Genomic DNA, 20,182 nt, shown 5'->3' with positions numbered 1-20,182 from the left:
TGTATATATGTATATATATATTTAAAAAAATACAGGCCTTATGATTGTTAACATTTTTGTGAAAAGTTCAAAACAAGTCAGAGTAATATGGTGAATTCCCTGTGGGGACAAAGTCGGGTTGAATGGAGTACTCTTTTGGCCAGTGAAAGACCCCTTAAGACAGTTTTGTTCCAATACTCGTTAAACCGTTTTCCTGTGTCAGTGTTAGTGTGGATATTGGCACAGCAGCGTTCTCTCCAAATGGCACCATATTCCCTATATAGTGCACTACTTTTGACCAGTGCTTTTTAAACTGGCTGTCTTCCCAGGACCCTGAACTCAAGACACTTACGCAACAAAGTTGATGACTACACTTCAAGATTTGAAGTGGGAGACACACATTGTTCCTGTCTGCACAATCCACTTAGTGTCTCCTACCTACAGTTCGTACCAATTTAATTGTGTTATTTCTAACAAACTCAAGACGAAACATTTCAGCACAACATTTGCATGAACTGATGTGTGATTAGATACAGGCCAAGTTGTGCAATGGACCAGATCTAATGTGTGATTTAATGTACTAACTACTAGACAGGACAGGAGATTTCTAAACAAGTTTAAATTAAATATTTTTTTATTTCACAACAATAAACACATAGGTTGCTTTTTGTTCAATCCTTAACATTTCTACAACATAGGGATTGGAGAGCTGTACGATGGCTGGTGCACAAAGAAGTCCCTTCCTGTCCGAAGAAGTCTGAAGATAGTGGGTGTGCTGGAGGAGACAGCAGGCAAGATGAGGCTCTGAAGGACTGCCTCTTGGTGTTGGGTGAAGTTGCTCCTAGATGCTGATCTGGGGTCAGTTTAGCGTTCTCCCCACTAATGGTTAAGGTTAGGATTCGGGGAGGGGAAGCTGATCTTAGATCTGTACCTAGGGGAACTCAACCCGGAAGTACTGACTACCTCCTTTACCAGCTCCAGAAGAAGAGTCGACTGCCGTGCTTGGCTGGCTGCAGTTGGCCCTCGATGACAGGGTTGGGCTCCGGCCGGGGTCTCGAGTGGTAAGCATTCTCAGGAAGGGGCCGAGAGGTGTCCACCTTTGTCACCTGAGAAGAAACACATAAGGGTTTAAACTTCAGAAAAGACAAGATGAGGGAGAAAAAAGGCCGGTTTGTTTACTATGAGTATGTAGAGTGAATTTTTTGCGCTTGAAAGAGAAAGCATAAACCAAGTACATAGGCTCAATTAAAATACGTGTCAACAAGCTTCAAGCTGTTTTCAAATGTGAGATAGTACAGTTTACCCAAACCTTAAAGGGATATCGCAGGATTGAGATTTAGGTCATTTTTCTACTTATCCAGAGTCAGACGAACTCATGGATAGCAATTGTATCTCTGCATGCAGTTTGGAGATGATTGAAGTTAGCATATCGTTAGCTTAGTACAATTTCTGGAAGTCTCCAGGTACAGTAGCCAGCTCCTTTCAAAAGTAGGGAAATAAACATAGCTACCCCCCCCCCCCCTCTTGCTTTTGTTTTTTTCCATTTGAGCCACTCAGTTGTTGTGAGAAGGTAGAGGTGGTACACAGAAGACAGTCCTATTTGGTAAAAGACCAAGTCCATATTATGGCAAGAACAGCTCAAAAGAGCAAAGAGAAACGACAGTCCATCATTACTTTAAGACATGAAGGTCAGTCAATCTGGACATTTTCAAGAACTTTGAAAGTTTCTTCAAGTGCAGTCACAAAAACCATCAAGCGCTATGATGAAACTGGCTCTCATGAGGACCGCCACAGGAATGGAAAACCCAGAGTTACCTCTGCTGCAGAGGATAAAGTTAGAGTTAGAGTTACCAGCCTCAGAAATTGTAGCCCAAATAAATGCTTGGGAGTTCAAGTTCAAGTAACAGACACATCAACAGTTCAGAAGAGACTGTGTGAATCAGGCTTCGTGGTCAAATTGCTGCAAATAAACCACTACTAAAGGACACCAATAAGAAGAAGAGACTTGCTTGGGTCAAGAAACTCGAGCAATGTACATTATTTCCACATTACACTGGTGGAAATCTGTCCTTTTGGTCTGATGAGCGCAAATGTGAGATTTTTGGTTCCAACTGCCGTGTCTTTTTGAGACGCAGGGTAGGTGAATGGATGATCTCCGCATGTGTGGTTCCCACCTTGAAGCATGGAGGAGGTGTGATGGTGCTTTGCTGGTGACACGGTCAGTGATTTATTTAGAATTCAAGGCACACTTAACCAGCATGGCTACCACAGCTTACTGCAGCGATACGCCATCCCATCTGGTTTGCGCTTAGAGGGACTATCATTTGTTTTTCAACAGTTTATCCGAGGTGAAGCTGGTTGAGAGAATGTGAAGAGTGTGCAAAGCTGTCATCAAGGCAAAGGGTGGCTACTTTGAAGAATCTAAAATAAATATTTTGATTTGTTTACCACTTTTTTGGCTACTACATGATTCCATATGTGTTATTTCATAGTTTTGATGTCTTCACTATTATTCTACAATGTAGAAAATAGTAAAAAAAAAAAAAAAAAAAAAAATAGAAACTTGAGTAGGTGTCCAAACTTAGTGGGGCAAAAAAGTATTTAGTCAGCCACCAATTGTGTAAGTTCTCCCACTTACAAAGATGAGAGAGGCCTGTAATTTTCATCATAGGTACACTTCAACTATGACAGACAAAATGAGAAAACAAAATCCAGAAAATCACATTGTAGGATTTTTTATGAATTTATTCGCAAATTATGGTGGAAAATAAGTATTTGGTCACCTACAAACAAGCAAGATTTCTGGCTCTCACAGACCTGTAACTTCTTCTTTAAGAGGCTCCTCTGTCCTCCACTCGTTACCTGTATTAATGGCACCTGTTTGAACTTGTTATCAGTATAAAAGACACCTGTCCACAACCTCAAACAGTCACACTCCAAACTCCACTATGGCCAAGACCAAAGAGCTGTCAAAGGACACCAGAAACAAAATTGTAGACCTGCACCAGGCTGGGAAGACTGAATCTGAAATAGGTAAGCAGCTTGGTTTGAAGAAATCAACTGTGGGAGCAATTATTAGGAAATGGAAGACATAATTTCCCCCCTAATCTTTACAGGAAAATGCCACGGGCACTATCTGATGTGTGGAAACATTTCACTGCAGCTAATGTAGAAGGAAAAGCTGTGTACATGTGCAAATACTGTGCCAAATCATATGTGAAAAACACAACAAAGATTCAGAATTATCTGGCCAAGTGCATAAAGTTCCCTCAGCGCTCACAACAAGCAACCTCTGACAAAAGTCTATTTGAGGTGAAAATGATGAATCAGACACCTTATCGATAGCAACAGCTCATGGTCCTTTTTTTACTCAATGGAGGAACGTAGTCAGAGAAATGCGGATGAATGTCTTGCTCAAGCTGTGTATGCAACTGGTTCACCTCTGATGCTCACAGGCAATGTGTATTGGAAGAAATGTCTGAATGTTCTTCGCCCAGCATACACCCCTCCAACCAGACATGCTTTATCTACTCATTCCCTTTCTTTTGATGTTCAGTGAAATCCTCCCATGTGAAGAGTCAACTCATTTAATTAAAGTTCAATTCGTAAAAAAATTTTTTTGTTTTTATTGGAAGGATTTAATCATTTGCAATTATGTCTACTTATGATAAGGTAAAATGTTTATGTTTCTGTCTCCATATGATATGGTAAATATATCCAATGCAAAAAACATCTACATTTAAATTGTATTAATATAAAATGTGCATATATTTCCATTAATCCCCATATATCCCGTTAATTCCCATATGCCCGTTAATTCCCACGGAAAGTTTCCACCTCTGAATATTCCCCAAAATGTGGAATCATAATTGTGTGGGTAAGTCACCTGCTCATTATTGACTAGTTAAAATGTGAGATATATATATATATTATTGTAAATAATTCGAAGAAATTATCAATCTCCCAATGAAGTGAATGGAACGTTGCAATTCACTAACATTTACATAAAGTAGTAAAAAGTAGAATTCGAACAAACTTTCAGTTTTGCATAAAGCATAAGGATTTGTTAATAATATGACGACCCGACCCTAATTATTGGTCTTAATTGTAATTGTGTAACTGTAATTGTGTATTCTGTACTGCCTCGTGTATATTAAAGGTCCACAGTTAATTTCATACATTTTTACTTTTATTCGAATCAACTCTGTTCTACACCAGCCCTGAAAATGTCATAACAATATGACAACCCTATCTTGAGATACTGGACAAAACGTGTTGAAAGAATTTTTAAGTAGGGATTAACTTCTTGCGACTACAGGGGGTGCTGTTTTCTCATTAGCATAATTGCATTACAGACTAAACGGCTTCCTACTAAATTCTTGCTCGTACAATATGCATATTATTACTATTATTGGATAGAAAACACTCTATAGTTTCTATAGGCGTTGGAATTTTGTCTCTGAGTGGAACAGAACTCATTCTACAGCAATTTCCCTGACATGGAGTCAGATTTCACACATTTTGGCCCCTGATCTGGAGTCAGTTTAAAGGCCACTGTGAACGCTACCAGGATACGGACACTGCTTACGTCTTCCCCTGGATGCCTTTACGTGATGACGATTTGAATGGTATCGATTGCGCAATCACAGCCACTATAAATGAAAAAATCCTGTAGGTAGGAACTCTTTTCCAGCTGCACCGGATGCGCGTTGGACACCGCGCTGCTCTTTTTCCAAACATTAGTGTAGGCAGTAATATTTCTCCTGTCATGTTTTTACCCGTTATAGGTGTTAACAGCATCATAAGGTAGTTAATTTGAACCGTTGTATAGCAATTTATATCCTTTTAGTGCGATTTTGAGGCATTGCTTTGTTGTGCACTTTGACGCGCTGGGCACATTTCGGGGTCCCGGTCGTACGTTAGTGGGCATTTCGACGGACAAGTGGACATCTTTCGACCAAAAGAAGATTAGACCCAAGAAAGGATTCTTTGCACAAGATTCTGATGGAAGAACAGCTCAAAGTAGGAACAATTTATTATGATAAATCGTGTTTCTGTCGAAAAATGTTAATGGCTTATGACGCCATCTTTTTAGACGTAGCTTCGCTTGGCGCAAACTGTATTGAAAAGTAAGGATAATTTAAAAAATGTAAATCAGCGATTGTATTAAGAATTAAATTGTCTATCAATCGCTGTCCACCCTATATTTTTTAGTCACGTTTATGAGTATTTATGTATACGACTAGATCACTGTCTAATATGGCGCACGACATTGTCTGACCAGCTGGGCAACTTTTGTCATTGTCTAACCATGATTTTGGTGGCTAAATATGCACATTTTCGAACAAACTGTATATGTATGTTGTAATATGATGTTACAGGAGTGTCATCTGAAGAATTCTGAGAAGGTTAGTGAAAAAATTAATATATTTTGGCGATGATATCGCTCTCTTTGGCTAGAATCAGTGCTCGGGTAACGTTTGCGTATGTGGTATGCTAATATAACGATTTATTGTGTTTTCGCCGTAAAACACTTAGAAAATCTGAAATGTTGTCTGAATTCACAAGATCTGTGTCTGTCCATTGCTATGTGCTGTGTATTTTTAAGAAATGTTTTATGATGAGTAAATTGGTAATACAAGTTGCTGTCTCTAGTAATTCTAGGAGCTTTGGTGAGATTTGTGATGCTGGCTGCAATGGCAAACTATGATTTATACCTGAAATATGCAAATTTTTCTAACAAAACCTATCCTATACCATAAATATGTTATCAGACTGTCATCTGATGAGGTTTTTTCTTGGTTAGTGGCTATCAATATCTTAGTTTAGCCGAATTGGTGATAGCTACTGATGTTGAGAGAAAATGGTGGAAAAGAAAAATTGTGATTTTTGCTAACGTGTTTAGCTAATAGATTTACATATTGTGTCTTCCCTGTAAAACATTTTAAAAATCTGAAATGGTGGCTTTATTCACAGGATCTGTATCTTTCATTAGGTGTCTTGGACTTGTGATTTAATGATATTTAGATGCTACTATTTAATTGTGACGCTATGCTAGCGATGCTAATCAGTGTGGGGGGGGTGGGGGGTGATCCCGGATCCGGGGTAGATACTCGTGAAAGGTTAACATTGACCAGTCTGCGACCTCTCTGAACTTTTCCGATGACTTTAAAATAAAACCCCAACAACGGTAAGGCCTATCCCCATGAAATAAATGATCTGTGTTCCTGAGAAGCTTTTCTATAACATGGAATACAAAGTAAAACACCAAAACCACAGTTTAATTTTGATCCCTTACACCCTAGTAATGTATTTTCGTTATGTGTCGGACAAAGTTTGATTTTGGAAGAAGCTAACCGCTTAGCTAGATAGCTAACTAGCTACTAAATTAGCACACCAAATGCACAACAGCAGAGCATTTATCACATTTTAGACAGTTAACTTAATAGTTATAAGATACCTAGCTGGCAAACAATTAGCTGTGAATTCCATACTGTAACTAGATCACCTGGTACGCATCACCCGGGGCAAACTACCTGCCCTCCAGGACACCTACACCACCCGATGTCACAGGAAGGCCATAAAGATCATCAAGGACAACAACCACCCAAGCCACTGCCTGTTCACCCCGCTATCATCCAGAAGGCGAGGTCAGTACAGGCGCATCAATGCAGGGACCGAGAGACTGAAAAACAGCTTCTATCTCAAGGCCATCAGACTGTTAAACAGCCACCACTAACATTTAGCGGCCGCTGCCAACATACTGACTCAACTCCAGCCACTTTAAAAATGGGAATTGATGGAAATTATGTAGAAACGTACCACCAGCCACTTTAAACAATGCCACCTAATATAATGTTTACATACCCTACATTACACATCTCTTATGTATATGTATATACTGTACTCTATCATCTACTGCATCTTGCCATCTTATGTAATACATGGACCACTAGCCACTTTATACTATGCCACTTTATGTTTACATACCCTACAGTACTCATCTCATAGGTATATACCGTACTCTATACCATGTACTGCATCTTGCCTATGCCGTTCTGTACCATCACTCATTCATATATCTTTATGTACATATTCTTTATCCCTTTACACTTGCGTGTATAAGGTAGTAGTTGTGGAATTGTTAGGTTAGATTACTTGTTGTTATTACTGCATTGTCGGAACTAGAAGCACAAGCCTTTCGCTACACTCGCATTAACATCTGCTAACCATGTGTATGTGACTAATAAATTTGATTTGATTTAGATTTTTGGTATGTGCTGTACAACAGTGAGTGACTCAAAAGGCTCCGGACTCTCATTGTTGTGTCCTTGTAAACAAACACCATCTGACTGGGGACTTACCAGTAAGGTTCACAAAGAAAAATTTGGTGACAGGTAAAATGAAGTACGTGATCTTTATCTCCTAACGTATTGCACATGTTGACTGCATGTATTTACTTAAAAAGTAGCTACAAATATTAAAATAAAAAAATGCTGACAGTAATAAAAAAAAAACATCCCGTGGCTATTTCCAAATACCCCAGGATAACGTAATGACGCCACAAAAAATACAGCGCTAAACGTGCAACACGGCATTCCTAATGCCCAGAACTAGCCTAGGTGCTGCCATTGGCGTCGGCTAATGGAGATCTCAATAAAATAAAATAAAATCTACTCCAAAGCTGAGTGATTGATCACTCAATAGTTAATAAATGTGTAAATTTGACTGATACTAGATTCTACCCACTTCCTCATTCTGTCCCGTTGTCGCAACGATGTATCCGTCTCAATGGCGCTGCCCGTGCGCTCACAGATACTTGCGATTTCTATTATCAGTAAAATTAACGAATTTATAAAATATGTGTAGCTTTTTAAGTCTGGCTGACTCTGGGTAAGTAAAAAAAAAAAAAAACGATCTAAATGTCAAACTCTCGTAGTATCCCTTTAACACTGCTGGAGGACTGAAAAGGCAAGTACACCGTAGTATACAGCTGGTCATTCAAAAGCTAAAAATACTTCAAAGAGGATTAACTGTTGCACGTCAGGGGCATAATATAATCAGAAATCTCTTTCATTACAAAGGTTATTGTTAAATTATTGCTAGTGAACTTGGGGCTTGGTGTCACCCTATGATAGTTTGTCACATTCCAAAAAAAAAAAGAAATCTACAACACGCTAGCTAGCTTATCTTGCACTGTAGGGTATAGCTAACAGTCTCTGTTTGGGACGTACAAGCAGCTGTCTCTAACAGAAACTGTTGCACAGAAATGAAAACGTTTGCTAACTAGCTAGCAAACAAGCCACCTTTTTAATCCCAGATCTTGTCGGGATTAATCATTAAAATGATTGCTAATGAACTTGGGGCTTGACGTCACCCTATGAGAGTTTGTTACATTAAACGACATACCGGATGTTACGGTCAAGTAACTTTTAAATGCCCAGAACTATACTGCGAGGCAGTAAAGCTGCAGGCATTATGCCTCCGGGGGACTCACCTTGGACAGTTCTCCCAGGTTGGGTCTCTCCCAGCCAAGCTTGTCCAGCACACAGCTGTCAAAGGCCTGCTGCTGCTTGCGGCATTGACGCAGCTCCGCCAGGTTGGAGTAGTCCAGGCAGGTCCAATACTCTGTGAAGGACTCAGCACAGCTTCCTTTTATCTGCCTGGAGGAAAAATTGAAGCAAGCATTTGTTAAGGACATTTTTTTTTAAAGGTGACAACTCAGACAATCACTTCCCCAGGCAGCTGTTGACTTAATTACTAAGAGTGACTCCCTTTAAAAAGGAACGGATCTCTTTGTAAACGGCCTATGTGGCATCGGTGAGTCATTAACGGTTGTTCTAGTGTCATTTGACTACATTGTACAGTGCCTTTGAAAAGTGTTCAGACTAGGGATGCACGATATAGTCGGCGAGAATATCAGAATCGGTCAATATTAGCCAGAAATGCCAACATCGGCCCGATGTCTAGTTTAACGCCGATGTTAAAGCTGAAGTGCATACCTATATAGCGTAGGTAGGTGACATAATGACGCCATAATGAAGAAAAATACAGCCCTAAACGTGCAACACAGCATTCCTAACCTAGCCCACAAGGTCTGCGGTGTGGATCTATTTTGAAGTTTCAAAGGAAGATAACAAAAAGGCCATATGTAACGTTTGTGCTGCTATTATTTCCTGAGGGGAGAAAGGGAAATCTTTCAATGCCACAAACCTAATTACTAATTTGAAAGTGCATGACCCCCAGACGTTCAGCGACTACTTGGAACAAAAGGAGAAAAAACTAAGTGCACACTTCCAACAACTAAACAAGTTCAAGTCCAGCAGTCATTTGAAAGAGTAAGAACATTTCAGTGAGACAACTCAAAGGCGAAATCCATTACTGCCAAAATAATGGAATTCATTGCCCTTGACAATCAACCGTTCTCTGTTGTGGATGAGGTTGGCTTTCGAGCCCCGGTACACACTACCAAGTAGGCGCTATTTTTCAGATGTTGCCCTACCGGAGTTACACAGTCTTGTTGAATCGCACATCCACGAGCTACTTGCTATGGGCGTCACTGCTATTAGCTTTACGACTGAAATTTGCTCAGCCCCATGAGCATGGCGAGTCTGACAGCACAGTGGGTCGCCGAGGATTTCGTATTGAGGAAAGCCATATTGCATGCTCAAGAATGTGCTGGTTCCCATACCGTTGCTGCCATTTCAATGGCATTTGAGAAAATGTTTGAAACTTGGAAAATCCCCAAGAACAAAGTACACGCTGTGCTACGTGACAATGCACGTAACATGACAAAAGCTTTTGAAGATTGCGGGGTCGCCAGTTTGCCATGCATGGCACACACGCTGCAACTGGCTGTGAACTAAGGTGTTTTGGCCCAACGCAGAATATCTGACATAGTGGCAACAGGTAGGAAGACAGTGGGTCATTTTAAACACTCACAGAAGCATACAGCCACCTGCAAGCAACACAGGAGCAGCTTGGAGTGCAAATAAAAAGGCTTAAGCAAGACGTTTCCACCAGATGGAACAGTACTTTTTACAAGATGGAGAGCATGCTGGAACAAAAACGAGTGCTTGGCGTGTACGCAGCTGACTGAGTTACCTGCAACAATCAGTACAAACCAGTGGAATCTCATTGAAAACATGAACACACTTTTAGCTCCATTCGAACAACTGACTCGAGAAAAAGCTCTTCAACTGCATCTGCAGCAGACGTGATACCCTCTGTCATGGCATTGAAACACCTGCTCAACAAAACTTCCGACACAGACCGCGGGGTTAAAACTTGCAAAAGTACTCTACTAGACGCCGTGAACAAGCGATTTGGGGACATTCTCTCTGAGCCTCTTTACTGTGACGCCACCATGCTCGATGCTAGGTACAAGGACCGCTACGCCGATGTAGACAAGAAACAGGGTTTACGTGAAATGTTAACAGACACAGCTGGACAAGATGGAAATGGACACAGTGACAGTGCGCACCGAAGAAGAGGACCCATGACAGAAGAGGCCACAGACAGACAGGAACAAAACGTCACTGCTTGACATGCGTGATGAAATCCTGCATGAAGCGACTGAACAAAAGAACAAAACAGCAAGTAAGTGAAAGAAATAGGTTTTGATTATGTTTTACTGGTAATGGGGACATACGTAAATGCCAACAAAGTAACTTTTGGTCAGAGTGTGTATCTCTGTGAGAGAGGCGTTGTATTTTCATTTTCTGCCACTACATCGGCCAACATTTGCTAATGCTGATCTATGCCTAATGATTCTTTGGAATGCAAAAATAATATGTTGTATTAAATGTACTAACCCCCCCATTATTTGCAGATACTAGGATACCTGACAGAACCTACTATTCCCAGGAATGCACTTGGACACTAGAGAAGTTTCCCCATCCTAGCTAAAGCTTTGCGCAAGTATCTTGGTGCTCCCTGTACTAGGGATGACAGTGAGCGCCTTTTCAGTGCAGCTTCACACATTGTAGACGAAAAAAGAAACAGACTCTCGTGACAAAGCCGAGCAGGTCCTCTTTGTGAAGAAAAACCTCACCCAAATGTTAAAATTGTAAATGGGCAGTCATATTGTAACCCAGCCATCTAGAGTCATTGGAAAAATGTTTACTAAGCCTAATGGCTTTTCTGTTGTTCATTCATGGCTGGTATAGATCAAGATTTTAAATTTAATACAAAGCAGTTTTTTCTTCTCCCTAAATGAAAGATGAGATGATGTGTTGTAAATTTGCTCTCATTATATCAATCAAGTCAGTTGAGCACATTTGTAAAGTTTAAGTTGTGTCATTTATAGCAATTTGACAGCCTAGAGACAGTAATTTTTTTAATCAGTTAAGGCTAAAATTATTAACTGCATTTTAGTTTAAACCAATATTCCTTTCAAAGCATTTAAGTTCCTCCATACAGTCAAGATTGGATAGTAAGAAGAGCCAGAGTGGCATGAGCTGATCACGCGTGTTCACATGAGAGTGAGCTCTGTTCCATTGCATTTCTACAGACAAAGGAATTCTCCGGTTGGAACATTATTGAAGATTTATGATAAAAACATCCTAAAGATTGATTCTATACTTCGTTTGACATGTTTCTACCAACTGTAATATGACTTTCGTCTGAACTTTTGCCTGGACTTGCCTGCGCCTCGTGAGTTTGGATTGTGTACTAAACACGCAAACAAAAGGGAGGTATTTGGACATAAATGATGGACTTAATCAAACAAATCAAACTTTATCAAACAAATCAAACATTTATTGTGGAACTAGGATTCCTGGGAGTGCATTCTGATGAAGATCAAAGGTAAGTGAATATTTATAATGCTATTTCTGGCTTCTGTTGACTCCACAACATGGCGGATATCTGTATGGCTTGGTTTTGTCTGAGCGCTGTACTCAGATTATAGCATGGTGTGCTTTTTCCGTAAAGTTTTTTTGAAATCTGACACAGCGGTTGCATTAAGGAGAAGTAGATCTAAAATTCCATGCATAACAGTTGTATCTTTCAGCAATGTTTATTATGAGTATTTCTGTAAATTGATGTGGATCTCTGCAAAATCACTGGATGTTTTGGAACTACTGAACATAACGTGCCAATGTAAACAGATTTTTGGATATAAATATGAACTTTACCGAACAAAACATACATGTATTGTGTAACATGAAGTCCTATGAGTGTCATCTGATGAAGATCAAAGGTTAGTGATTAATTTTATCTCTATCTCTGCTTTTGTGACTCCTCTCTTTGGCTGGAAAAATGGCTGTGTTTTTCTGTGACTTGACTCTGACCTAACATAATCGTTTGGTGTGCTTTAGTCGTAAAGCCTTTTTGAAATCGGACACTGTGGCTGGATTTACAACAAGTGTATCGTTAAAATGGTGTAAAATACTTGTATGTTTGAGGAATTTTAATTATGGGATTTCTGTTTTGAATTTGGTGCCCTGCAGTTTCACTGGTGAGGTTAAGCAAACCCTAAGTGGGCTGTCATGTGCCTTTAACTGAGAAGTGGCTTCTGTCTGGCCACTCTACCATAAAGGCCTGATTGGTGGAGTGCTGCAGAGATGGTTGTCCTCCTGGAAGGTTATCCCATCTCCACATAGGAACTCTGGAGCTCTGTCAGTGACCATCGGGTTCTTGGTGACCTCCCTGACCAAGGACCTTCTCCTTGCTAAGTTTGGCAGGGTGGCCAGCTCTACGTAGTCTTGGTGGATCCAAACTTCTTCCATTTAAGAATGATGGAGGCCACTGTGTTCTTGGGGATCTTCAATGCTGCAGAAATGTTTTGGTACCCTTCCCCAGATCTGTGCCTCGACATAATCCTGTCTCTGAGCTTTATGGACAATTCCTTCGACCTCATGGCTTGGTTTCTGCTATGACATGCACTGTCAACTGTGGAACCTTATATAGACAGGTGTGTGCCTTTCCAAATCATGTCCAATCAATTGAATTTACCACAGGTGGACTCCAATCAAGTTGTAGAAACATCAAGGATGATCAATGGCAATAGGATGCACCTGAGCTCAATTTCGAGTCTCATAGTAAAGGGTCTGAATACATATGTAAATAAGATATTTCTGTTTTAATTTTTTATATAATAGCAAACATTTCTAAAAACCTGTTTTCAGTTTGTCTTATGTGCAGAATGGTGAGAATTTTACTGTATTTAATTGATTTTAGAATAAGGCTGTAAAGTAACAAAATGTAGAACTTCACTACTATGGCCTATTTATTGCCTTACCTCCTCACGCCATTTGCACACACTCTATATAGACTTTTTCTATTGTTTTATTGACTGTACGTTTGTTTATTCCATGTGTAACTCTGTATTGTTGTTTGTGTCGCACTGCTTTGATTTATCTTGGCCAGGTCGCAGTTGTAAATGAGAACTTGTTCTCAACTGGCCTACCTGGTTAAATAAAAGGTGAAATATTTATATATTTTTTTAAATAAGACTTTTTAACCACGTTGTAGACATTGCTTCAGTAAATGCTTTCATTCTCCACAAGCAGATGGCCAAAGCTAAAGGTCAAACCCCTCTCTCCCAGTTGGCCTTTCGGGACAGCTGGTGTTGGAAATGGCTGCTTTGGGGCCCAACGCAACCTCACAACCATCACAAGACCCCCCCCACTCAGGGTGAGCGCCACTATCCAACACATGTCAAAAGGAAGAACTGCAAGCATTGCACAAAACACGGGGGGGGTGAAATGCCAGACCTCCAGTCCAAAATGTCAGTTCGCTTTTTGTTTCCTGGCAGAGAGGGACTGCTTCAAAGACTATCATGACATGCACAAGCTACGGTGAAAGTGAAGTCTAATCATCTACACCTGGGATGTAAAACGAACACGAATGCCATTTGTAAATAGTTTATTTCTATTTTTGCACCTTTTTTAGTGAAGGACATGTGTGTAACCAAGTTTGTGTTTGATAAGATGTAGATATCTATATCTTTCTGTTGCTTTTATATTGTAAACATTTCATTTGTATGTGGGACCAATACATTGGATATGCCTCGGCTAAACGTTCAGGATATCCCCTGTATGTCCCCCGACACCACCACGTTTGAGAGAGTTTGTTGTAGATGTTTTATAGTGAACAGTAACATGTAGACACATCCAGTGTGCAAAAACAGTGCAGACTGTTTGGAGAGGTTTAGGGACACTTGGAAACGTCCCGTGACCACACCTGACACCACTTACTAAAACATCGGCCCATTTCTAGTTAGGTCTATCAATCCCATTTTCTTCTGATAAGTGTTCACGTTGTGGAAGCCATCTGATGTGTTTCCAGCTTTGGGCATCAATAATTCACTAATAGCTTGTAAATGAAAGATGACTTTCAAAATAAATAAGTTACTTGTGTGTGCTTGATCTTGTGTATTCTGAACGATATAACTCCTCTCTATCTTCTGATCTTTTCCTCAATCTCCAAGATGTCTTCTTTCTAAATATACCAAGTTCTGGCATGTCAGATTCATGGAATTACACATGAATAGCAGTTACTTTTGGGTATGTCTATTTAGGCGGAAATCTACATTTTGCTTGAGAAATACTGCACCAAACACCTTAGACGTAAAATTGCGCAACTAGATTTTTTGAGTTATCTTCATTTTGGAGACTTTGAGGAAGTGAAATAGGCTTCTGCGTCTACAGTGTCTCATGGAGGACAAACATCATTAACCAAACGCGGAATCGGTCAGGAAACACACCTCTAAGACAGGGTTTTCATTAGGAAAATGTGGCACCAGACCTCTGACTGGCAGCATTTTCATTTACCGGACATTTGAGAAATCTACCAGACCCATATGCATTGGGTGTATAACCTGATTAGGGCATCCATCCACAGTGCTCAGAATGACAAATCACATTTAGATTATGGTAATTAATATTAACAGAACATGCAAGTCGAGGATGGTCAGCTTGTCGAGAAAGAAATAATCCGTTTTGGAATAGGCTATGGGACAATTGTTGAATATTATACACTACTGTTCAAAAGTTTGGGGTCACTTAGAAAAGTCCTTGTTTTTGAAAAAAATATTATAATAATAATCCATTAAAATAAGATCAAATTGATAAGAAGAACAGTGTAGACATTGTTAATGTCGTAAATGACTAGTGTAGCTGGAAAAGGCAGATTTTTTATGGAATATTTACATGGGCGTAGAGACCAATTATCAGCAAACATCACTCCTGTGTTCCAATGGCACGTTGTGTTAGCTAATCCAAGTTTATCATTTTAAAAAGGCTAACTGATCATTAGACAATGCTTTTACAATTATGTTAGCATAGCTGAAAACTGAGGTTCTGATTAAAGAAGCAATAGAACTGGCCTTCCTTAGACTAGTTGAGTATCTGGAGCATCAGCATTTGTGGGTTCGATTACAGGCTCAAATGGCCAGAAACAAAGAACTTTCTTCTGAAACTCATCAGTCTCTGCTTGTTCTGAGAAATGAAGGCTATTCCATGCGAGAAATTGCCAAGAAACTGAAGATCTCGTACAACGCTGTGTACTACTCCCTTCACAGAACAGTGCAAACTGGCTCAAACCAGAATAGAAAGAGGAGTGGGATGCCCCGGTGCACAACTGAGCAAGAGAACAAGTACATTAGAGTATCTGGTTTGAGAAACAGATGCCTCACAAGTCCTCAACTGGCAGCTTCATTAAATAGTACCCGCAAAACACCAGCCTCAACGTCAACAGTGAAGAGGCGACTCCGGAATGCTGGCCTTCTAGGCAGATTTGCAAAGAAAAAGCCATATTTCTGACTGGCCAATAAAAAGAAAAGATTAAGATGGGCAAAATAACACAGACATTGGACAGAGGAAGATTGGAAAAAAGTGTTATGGACAGACAAATCTAAGTTGAGGTGTTCGGATCACAAAGAAGAATATTCGTGAGACGCAGAAAAAATGAAAAGATGCTGGAGGAGTGCTGGACGCCATCTGTCAATCACAGTGGAGGCAATGTGATGGTCTGGGGGTGTTTTGGTGGTGGTAAAGTGGGAGATTTGTACAGAGTAAAAGGGATCTTGAAGAAGGAAGACTATCACTCCATTTTGCAACGCCATGCCATACCTTGTGGACGGCGCTTAATTGGAGCCAATTTCCTCCTACAACAGGACAATGACCCAAAGCACAGCTCCAAACTATGCAAGAACTATTTAGGGAAGAAGGAGTCAGCTGGTATTCTGTCTATAATGTAGTGGCCAACACAGTCACCGGATCTCAACCCTATTGAGCTGTAGTGGGAGCAGCTTGGCCGATGGTACGTAAGAAGTGCCCATCAAGCCAATCCAACTTGTGGGAGGTGCTTCAGGAAGCATGGGGTGAAATCTCTTCAGATTACCTCAACAAATCAACAACTAGAATTTCAAAGGTCTGCAAGGCTGTAATTGCTGCAAATGGAGGATTCTTTGACTAAAGCAATGATTAAAAATCATTATTTATAACCTTGTCAACGTCTTAAGTATATTTCCTATTCATTTTGCATCTCATTTCATGCATGTTTTCATGGAAAACAAGGTCATTTCTAAGTGACCCCAAACTTGTGTGCGTGTGTATGTATATAGCTTAAAATGTTGATTAACAATTTCATCACATTATAAGTGCAGCAGTGTGCACAAGGCAGTAGGCTGTGTGAATGTTCGTTCCATAAGGCAATTACCGGGAAAGTTGCCAAAAGCACACCACACATGCAAGAGGTTTCATGTGACAGAATGAAAAATATCCATTAGACATTTTTCCAGAGGGGATATCTAATATGCAACAACTAGCATGGGTTGCTAACATGACTAGGATTGTGCCTACGTCTCTACTAACTTTGCACAACCAGACTCCAATATTTGCCCATTCTTCCTTGCAGAATTGTTCAAGCTCAGTCAAATTGCATGGTGACCGCTCATGGACTGCACTCTTCAAGTCATTCCACAGATTCTAGATGGGATTTAGGTCGGGGCTCTGACTAGGCCACTCAAGGACATTCACCTTCTTGTCCTTCAGCCACTGTACGGTTGCTTTGGCGGTGTGCCTTGGGTCATTGTCATGTTGAAACGTGAACCATCTTCCCATTTTCAACTTCCTGGCTGAGGGATGCAGGTTCTCCTCAATAATCTGTAAGTATTTTGCACTGTCCATTTTCCCTTTTATCCTGATAAGTGCTCCAGTCCCTGCTGCAGAGAAACACCCCCACAACAGGATGCTGCCAGCGTCGTGCTTTACTGTAGGCATGGTGTTCTTTGGTTGGAAAGATGTATTGGGTTTTCTCCAGACATATCGTTTTGCATTCAGGCCAAAAAGTTCAATTTTGGTCTCATCTGACCACAGCACCTTTTGCCACCTGGCCTCGGAATCAACAATGTGCTTCCACCCTGGAAGGTGGTTGGTTATACCTCAGCAGGTTTGCAATTGCAATTCTAAAGGGGGGGGGGGGGGGGGGGGTGACGACTTGGATATTGTGGGTTACTGTGTGTAAATAAAGCCAGAAAAAGTATATTTTATGTGTTTTGAAAGGGGGAGGTGACTTTCTATACTCACTGTATATGGCTGATTTTGGTTAGGCTACTTTGAAGCAAGGCAAGACAGGCCTCATAATAAGTAGTAAAAGTAAAACATTTAGGTTTCAAACAATTAAGTATATGTTTTCAAAATGCATACTGCCTCCAGCTCATTTAAAAGTGGTGTGTGACACGCTGGAAGAGCCTGCCTTCCGTTATCTATGTATTTGCTGTTTTAGATGCTGTAGCATCTCTGCTGAAACTAGGCTCTGTATCTGTATGATAAACAAGATACATAACAAATATATACTGCACAGACATGCTAATTTAATTCCACTAAATTATGCAAATTAACCTATAAGCATGACAAGTCAAATGAATTTTCTATCGACTGGTATTTACATAAATGAATAGGCTATAAAATAATTATTTCACAATGAGATTTTTCTTCTTCGCCCAGACAATTGGCCAGTGCTAATTTTATTTACCAGCTTTTCTATTTTAAAAAATGCGGCCAAAAGCGGGCTATAACCGGCTAACGGAAAACTCTGCTCCAAGACTGAAATCTCGTTTTTCTCATGAGCAACAGAAAAAAACACGTGGCAATCGGCGAGTTCAGTTGCTCTTTAAGCCTGTTGCTCCTATCAGTAGAATAGGCCACTGACGTATATCCCAAATCAAACTCCGGCAACTCCATCGCACCCAGGCAACTAGAGTGAGTTCTAAATGTATCCCTTTCCAAGCACATGCGTTGACTTTCTTATTGAGGAATTAACAAGTGGGTTCATAATATTATAATAATGGAACCAGATTTTGTTAAAAGACGTTCCAGATGCATGTACTACTATCTAGCTACGCCTAGGATTATTTACATTTGCAATGCGAGTAAACTACAACTTTGAGGTGGGTGTAGGACCTCCAAAGCCTAAACAATCAGGTGTAATTATAAGTTTGTCAAATCTGGCACCATTACAATAATTACATGCATTACCATTCTCAGAAACCCTATGTTTACATCTGGGACCAGAACTGTTTATTGGTTCCTGCTTTGGAAGTGGTGCTCTTTGTGGACCTGACACAGAGAGAGCCTGCATCTCAAGCCCTGCCCCATTCAGTGACAGCTACCAGTCACTGCAGAGGTGTGTGCACGCACGTGCACACTCGTCCGGTAGTGTTATTAGTGCACAGCAGCCTTATGTAAACACAGACACCATGCCCGACAGTGAGACAACCCAGGCAGACCACTTCCATCTATATCGCAATTATGACAGAGAAACAGCAGCCTACAGTTATCCTATAGCTACAGCCTCCCTCTCTTGACTCTTGTTGGTCAGTTGCAGAACAGAAGTGGAAAGGTAAACATGTGCTAAGTTTAACCCAAACATAACATACACGTTGCCTTTACAACGGTGAATAAGTTCATGTCAAAACACCCTGGTTGAGAGTTTCATTGGATGAAAACAAAGCGGTTCAAAAAACGATAAAATCAAAACAGCAGACCTCAAAGATTAGCACGCCATTGTAGAGATAAGAGAGCTGAATATGGATCCGCAGTTTCATTCAGAAACATACACCCTGACACTGGGGTTCACATCTTTTCTTTTTTTTTTAAACACACTGAGGCTTAAAATCGCATCACAACGATCACTGGTTCTTTAATGACACTAAAACAGTCTGGAAGTTGCTCAAGTTAAAACAGACCTACCTTTATCACTTTGGGTGCGAAGTCACTCAACACTATGATTGCCTACCTGAAGAAGTTAAGAGCACACTCGTTGACTTTCCTCCCTTCGTTCAGACACTTTCTTGGGTCCTTCTCCTCCCAGCGACAGAGCATGAACTCCTTGTTGGCCTTGTCACACTGAGAGCCGTAGTGGTGGGCAGCTCCCTTCAACACCGCAGATGACACACTGATCTACACATGAGCAAGGGAAGAAATGACACTATTTAACACAAACACACATACCGTATTTAGACACGTCTAGCCTACTTCAATATCAAACATTAACAGCCTAATCTAGTGACCGATTGCAAAATAATTCCACAACAACACGCTAGCTTGTTAGCTTATCTTGCACTGTAGGGTATGGCCAACAACCCTGGGTATGTTAAGAGACAGCTGTGTTTGTATGTTCCAAACTCGAGCAAACATTCTACCCAGATCTTATCGCAATCTAGCTATGCGTATACAATACTTTCCAATCACCACAAAAGCTAGCACACGAAACCTAGCTACTAAACCTGTTGGAAAGCCAGTACAGTAGTAGCCTATTTAGAAAACGTTATAACTACCGGTTCCCAGCCTGCTAGTGCTATGCTAGCTGCAATTACAGCTGATTTAGCTAACTAGCAAGCTAGCATTGCCAACCAGTTCCTCAATACTATGATTAGTGCTTACCTCCTCAACATTTAAGTCGTTAAAAGTGGGAACCTCCACCGAACCCGGCATGGTTCGGTTTATGTTAGAATAATCAAAATGAGAGAATAAAGTGATAAACTCCTCAACACACTCAAGGTCCTCGTCTATCTACAGGACGAACCCGCACAAGGAAGGTCAGTGTATTGCGCATGTCTGCAGGTTTCGAATGCGCTTCAGTGACGCAATTGCACTTTAGTGACGCAATTTCTTTGCGACACAAAACTGAGAAAATGTGAGCCAGTTATTCTCTTTTCTCGATTTTTAGAGCAATTTGCATTGTCTCAAGTATT

The 20,182-nt window shown here is 40.5% G+C and overlaps 1 protein-coding gene across 1 annotated transcript; it reads right to left on the bottom strand.

The window, feature by feature from the left end:
- Window positions 1–595: 595 nt before the first annotated feature.
- Window positions 596–20,052, bottom strand: ndufa8 (NADH:ubiquinone oxidoreductase subunit A8). The gene is made up of 4 exons (XM_055875098.1): window positions 19,872–20,052; window positions 19,225–19,388; window positions 8,477–8,642; window positions 596–1,085 (listed from the first exon to the last, which is right to left on the bottom strand). Exons 1-4 carry the CDS (start codon window positions 19,920–19,922, stop codon window positions 948–950), a joined length of 519 nt encoding a protein of 172 aa, XP_055731073.1. The 5' UTR covers window positions 19,923–20,052; the 3' UTR covers window positions 596–947.
- Between the last annotated feature and the right edge of the window lie 130 nt (window positions 20,053–20,182).

Source organism: Salvelinus fontinalis, chromosome 21, assembly GCF_029448725.1.
Source record: "Salvelinus fontinalis isolate EN_2023a chromosome 21, ASM2944872v1, whole genome shotgun sequence".
Lineage (NCBI taxonomy): Eukaryota > Metazoa > Chordata > Actinopteri > Salmoniformes > Salmonidae > Salvelinus > Salvelinus fontinalis.
This window is presented reverse-complemented; position numbering and strand designations above follow the sequence as displayed.

Excerpts from the sequence above, each read along its gene's own strand:
- ndufa8 (XM_055875098.1), bottom strand. The coding sequence starts at position 19,922 with ATGCCGGGTTCGGTGGAGGTTCCCACTTTTAACGACTTAAATGTTGAG. Across the intron at positions 19,389-19,871 it reads ACGACTTAAATGTTGAGGAG|ATCAGTGTGTCATCTGCGGT; the intron begins GTAAGCACTAAT and ends GCTCATGTGTAG. Across the intron at positions 1,086-8,476 it reads ACCTGGGAGAACTGTCCAAG|GTGACAAAGGTGGACACCTC; the intron begins GTGAGTCCCCCG and ends GTTTCTTCTCAG.